Source organism: Sphaeroforma arctica (genome assembly GCF_001186125.1).
Source record: "Sphaeroforma arctica JP610 unplaced genomic scaffold supercont1.43, whole genome shotgun sequence".
Taxonomy (NCBI): Eukaryota; class Ichthyosporea; order Ichthyophonida; genus Sphaeroforma; species Sphaeroforma arctica.
Window position 1 is genome coordinate 188365 of NW_014040515.1, and position 6181 is coordinate 194545.

General features: G+C 47.5%; 1 protein-coding gene across 1 annotated transcript; it reads right to left on the reverse strand.

Moving 5' to 3' along the window:
* Positions 1–158: 158 nt before the first annotated feature.
* SARC_01151 (STE/STE11 protein kinase) lies at positions 159–5888 on the reverse strand (the record flags this gene model as incomplete). Its single annotated transcript, XM_014305158.1, has 6 exons — positions 159–348; positions 1191–1325; positions 1765–1874; positions 2410–2613; positions 3351–3525; positions 4307–5888. Coding segments are annotated over 6 exons (2396 nt in total), but the record flags the coding sequence as incomplete, so codon positions are not given.
* Between the last annotated feature and the right edge of the window lie 293 nt (positions 5889–6181).

Sequence of the window (6181 nt, forward strand, 5' to 3'; positions counted from 1 at the left end):
ATATTTGTATAATGACGACGCCTCTGTCAGCGGACACACCGGAAAGCTGAGAAATAAGGATGGTTCTGAACAGGCTCACTTGGTAAAGTACCTGTCCGAGCATGATCGTGTTTGGCACTCCAGTCAAGTCGGAAAAAAGAAACCGCTCTTGTCTAAGCCTACCTCACAAAGCATCGTTCTAAGAAGGATCGTGTTTTCCTCGACCCCACCCCCTCTGGCAGCTGCGGCGCCTCTTTAGACCGTGCGATATGGAAGAGCATGGCCACCGGTTCACTGTACTCTGACCACGGCGGCTTTCCCATCAGCATCTCCATCACGGTGCACCCGACCGACCAGATATCCGCGGGACTGAGTGAGGAACGAGGCCATGTGTGAGTTGTCGAGAGTACACGTAGGCAGTGGTAGATCTGAGAGTGTGGACTCTGAAACACTAGTATTATACTATTTTTATGAACTAGCAATAAACCTGTTGTTTACGTCCAGATAGTTTTAGCTCAAGAAGTACTAACAAGAATATTATGTATAAGTGCCGAGAAAGTGGTGGTCACCTATCCATATAGAGTTTCACGCCGAATCCTACGCTCATATGAACAGCTTATAATAACCCCAAACTACGGCTGCAAGTGACTGTGGAACTTATACGAACTTATAATACTGAAACGACTCGCATTTTTACATAGCTCAAATGGCTTGGAATTTAGCGGGGTAGAATAATCGGACTACTGGTACAAGAGGCGCGTTGTGGCTGTGATGTGGTTCGCACGATGCCATGGGATCTGCTAAGGCAGTTGTAGTCCTAAGTGAACGTTGTTTTACACACTACAAAACAATGACATTGAACACTCCCAATATGACTGGAGATATAGGCCAGTGAAAGAGAGAATATCGCGTATCTAAGTGCAAGTGTTTTATCATAAATCTGCATCACTACTCAATATGAACAATTCAATCGATTTGTTCTAACGATAGGCAACTTGAGACAAAGGCAAGTCAAGGCAAGCCATGTATGGTGATAGCACGCCTTAGATTACATTATCCCCGAAATAGCTTAACCTGGTAGCAAGTGATTGCCAGTTGCATACAAGATGATACTTTGCCCTACCTGCCGTTCAACTGCTGTGTGTTCCTAACATCGCTCCACGTGATAACAAACGAGTGCGGCGTGTAAGTGCAAGGCGACAGTAACGTACCTGCCATACGGCTGTTGTCGTACAACCTCGGGCGCCATGAAGTTCGGGGTCCCTCGCAGTTCAGTACGTCCGCCGTTTTCCGTCTGCATGTGCTGAGCGGTGACCGAATTCCCAAAGTCTGCTAATTTTACCACTCTGAGAGCAAATGATCATTGGATATTCGCATCAGAGAGGTCGAAGTGATGCACAGCAGCAGGTAGCGTTGCATAGCATCGAGTGCAAAGCCACCAGGAAAGATAGATGAGACATTCGGATTACCCAACTTAGGACTTGTATTAGAGCGCTACAACCACCTAGCACTGCACATAATATCGCGACACTGCGGTATCGACTCTCACACAGTGACATTGGCACTTGCATTTGCACGTCATTGAGCGATACGCATTCACTTGGGCACACTCTAAAATGGTAGTTGCAGCTGAGTACGTGCGATCGACTGACACCGCCCCAATGTAGAGAGCCTGTACGCACGTGAACGTTCTGGAGCAAGGTTGCAGATGTGGAATGGACTCTCGGAAAATGCAATAGCTCAAGTCAACATATACGCAAAAGGAGTGCAATTCGGCTCACATACCCGTTCTTGTCAATCAAGACGTTTCCTCCTTTAATGTCCAGGTGGGCGATGCCATTGCGATGCAGATACGACAGACCGTACAACAGTTGTCGTGTGTATTGCGATGTCAACTATCCAACAAGAGGTCCGTGAAAGACAGGCAAGCGTGGGGCAGTGTGACAAGGAATGGGTGAGAGGTGTGCACCTCTACAGGCGCAAAATATACATATATACATGTAGAATATTTGGATAAGCCTGTCTGCCGTCCCCTACAAGTATGACTGTATATCCACCCAGCAACAATATGCACATCTGCACACAGAAAGTGTATATTGCACATCTGCACACAGAAAGTGTATATTACACATCTGCACTCTAAAAGCATAAACTACACATCTACACATATTCACAGATAATACGGACTACACGCTGAAAGTATATAATACACGTCTACACAATGAAAGACCATATACACCTACACACTGGAAGTATATACTATACACCTAAAATATTGAAAGTATATACTACACACCTACACAAGGGACGACCATACACACCTGCAGACTTAAAGTATATACTGCACGCCAAAACATTGAAAGTATATACTACACACCTACACAATGTAAGTATATAGTATACACCTACACATCGCAAGATCATACACACCTGCACGCTGAAAGGACCGAACTTCACAAGCATGTCAGCTACGGAACCACCCGAAACAAACTCAAGAAAGATATTAAGTATTTCGGTTTTGTGTATTTGAGCTCCCAGATACTTCACGATATGCCGATGATCCAGTTGGCTGAGCATTTGTATCTCCTTCTCCATGGTTCTGATGGCGTGCGCACTCTTCCCATGCATGTCAACCTGGGGTGATGGGCAGTGATAACCAATCAGAAAGACCATGCGACAAAACAGCAGATGTCTTTTAGATCGCCGCTTATTGGCATCTACATCCAGATGAGTAGTGAAAAGTTCAAAAGGTTGTATGCATCTTAGCCCTACTATCACGTGACGATATACTTTGCGCACTACTTCGCTTTGCTGAATAGATACAGTGGCGTCGTCGCACAGAATTTGCTCGTGAACCACCCACAGAACATCCCCCATTCGTTTGCCGATACAAAACTAGATAGCATACACACAAACGTATGCAGAGACGTTGTGCGCAGAAACGACCGTCAAGTGCTATGGGAGGACATCCACGAAAAGAAAAGGAAAGAATACTACTACCTACAAATACACATACATACATACATACATACAAACATACATCCATACATTCATACATTCATACATCAATGATCACCTATATATACATACATGCATACATACATGCATGCATACATACAGCGCGAGGAGATGATGCGCAGACGGGGATGATAAAAACCCCCATCACCGATTGATATACAACGTGACCAGGGGTTTTGCGTCAACAGCGCATACGCGCGTTCACTTTAGTGTGAGATACCAATGCGTGCACGGGGCCACCCACTGCCCATGTGCAAGTGACTGGGCACCAACCAATGTCTCGTATGTACGCCATATGCATTGCACGCCAAAGCCAAGGTCTTACCATCCGGGGATGGGTGGTAAAGGCATACCTGCTTTATCACTAAAAGCGATCCAGTGGTGGTGTCCAAGCCCTGGTACACTTTCCCGAATGCACCACTCCCGATCAGTTTGCCTCTGCGCACTGATCTGTTGTTGCCTAAGCCTATAGTATTCTCGTCGTCCTCAATTGCGCCATCGTCGTCCTCGCTCGAATCCTCGGAAACGCTGCAGGAAAACATCAAATAAATCTTGAACGGGTTATGCGCAAGTACGCATGTGTGTCATGCATGCTAAAGCGTATCGAGAAGGACGCAGAATGTACCGGGCCCAAACTGCCATTCTGCAAGAATGTACAGTGTAGAACCTTTACGGTTATACAAGGAACAAGATATGGTAAATTTCAGCGTTGCTGCTTATATGTATACAAGCCGGTGTTGTAAGTACTCATTCGTGCAGGGATACGCATGCGCGACACGCAGATTCGGAGAGCACTAACTACTGTATCTGTGAATAGGATCTGACATTTAAGTTTAAATGAACACAGACACGGAGACGCACTTACAACTGTAGCTGTGAATAAGATCTGGCATTTGAGTTTAAATGAACACAGACACTTGATGGAGCTCAGAGACAGCCTGCTCAGCCTCCAGCGTATACCGCATGCTTATTCTTCGTGAAGTGGATCGGAGCTAATTAACGCATACAGGCAGAACAAGGACATCGACTGTGCCCAGACACTACAGTACGGAAGTAGTGGCCCAGTTACATGTGCATGCATCACGGCTGCTGTAATGGCTATTACAAATACACAGACCCATCCCCTCGCCCCTCACCTGCACCCTCGTACCGAATGCGACTGCGAATATTAAACCACGAACTTCTGCTTATAGATAATCGTGTGCGAATCATAACTACACAGCAGATACGCACACACAAGTCGAACAGGCGTGGTCACTACAAATAAATAAGTCTCAACACTCCGTACGTGCGCCAGTAAGCCACTTACGTGATCTCTGTTCCGTCCTCGTCATGTGTTCTGACGATGTTATCGTAGACGCTGTCGTGTGGGTCTAAGCTGTGCTCCGCGTAGGCGTGTTGGTGACTCATTCCTCTAAAGTCGTCTCTCACGTTGCCAGCGCTGTTCCTGCTACTGTTACTAATGTTGTTATCTAAGTTGTTTGAAAATTGGTCATAACCACCACTATCACCACCCATGTATGTGTCTATTCCCCGACTGGCTTCGTCTCGATCGTTGAGCTCCATACCCTTGCTCAATCTTTCGTAAACGCTTTTCTCATAGTCACTAGCACTGCCTAAGTCCCTCATAATTTCCGTTAATTCGTACGGCTGGATAGGATCGTCCTCTTCGGCTGGTAACGCACATATCAGACTATCGGATCTCAAGAAATCCTCCTCATCCAGCGCACTCACCGCACTGGCATCGGACGCCATGTGCACATCTGCAAAGCTTTCCATCCAATCGTCCCCATCTCCCCCATCTCCATCCAAAACCCCCTCGACATCACTCACCACCGTCGACAGTGTCCTCAGAGCAACGTCTTTGTGTTCTTCATCGTGTGTTGCATCGTTCATGACAGGCGGTTGCGCAAGTTTCTCTATTACCGGCTCCTTTGACAGCGACAGACGATAGTACGCTGTGCGTGTGGTACAGTCCGACTGAGCGCGTTGTCGCGCTGGTGCTCTGCGGTATTCACCGGACCCGCCAAAATTTCGGACGTCTTGTCGTGGTGCAAACTCCAGTGGTAAAGTAGCCCTGGATGGTACAGAACTTCTAGAAGCCCTTGTCGTTGTTGGGGTGGTGAGAAGAGGCTGTTCTGTGCCGCCACGTGCCAGACTATGTGAATCCTGTGTGTCGGTCCCTCGACTCGTTGACAAATGGTCGAATGTGGATAAGTACCCAATACTATCTGCCTCTGGTATGCTCTGCTGAGTTGCCAGTTCCCGTCCAGTGGTTGGTAGAAATGTGCTCGTGTTCTGCCTCATCTCGGAGCGTACCAGCGGTGACCCATCGTACCCCGAACTCGAGCTATCGTCGTAGTCATAGTCGTCGTCATACCCGCCCTTCAGTGAAGTAAGTGCGAGCGTTCTCCCCAGCGTCTGCGCCCGTCCCAATGTTCGTGCCCGTGTCCTCCTCGGCCGTGAGTAGTGACTGCTCTCGGACAGCCCCCCGCCCGAGTCGCTATGCTGGGCACTGTAGGTACGCGCGCGGCTGTGACTACCTGATTCGCCTATCCCCACGCCGTTACCGTCACTGTCCTGTGCCGTACCTATACTCGTCCGTGTCCGTGGAGCCGTCGTAGACATGCGCCGGTTGCCCTTGTAAACATTTACTGCCACTTGTGCGAGTGGACTTGTGTGGCCGGCCCGCAAGTCCTGCTGGTGTGACAGGGCGTGTGAGCGTGTACTTGCGAGATTGCGTTGATTCGAGGGCTGGCTTTCAGTGCGGTGGTATAAGCTCCTTGAGGTGCACGGGGGACTGACGAAGCGAGAGAGTGACTCGTGGCTGCTGCTGTCGTCCTTGTCGGACAAGGAGAAAGAGTCTTGCAGCAGTGATGAACTCTTCACTTCTATAAGATCATGGTCAGAAAAGATGCGGGACTTAGCAATGTATGGAAAATAGATCAAATAAGGGCATCTGTGCAAGAAAGGTGCATACGTTTAGAAAGAAATAAAGAAATATGTGCAAAAGTTACAATCTTGATAGAGATCTGAACATCCGGGTAAAAAAGCCATGCGATTCTGGGACAATGATGTACCGAAGCCGCCTTGATAAATAGATATGCGAAATTAAATAAATATTAAACACGCACATATATATAAATAGTATATATATATATATATACATACATACATACATACG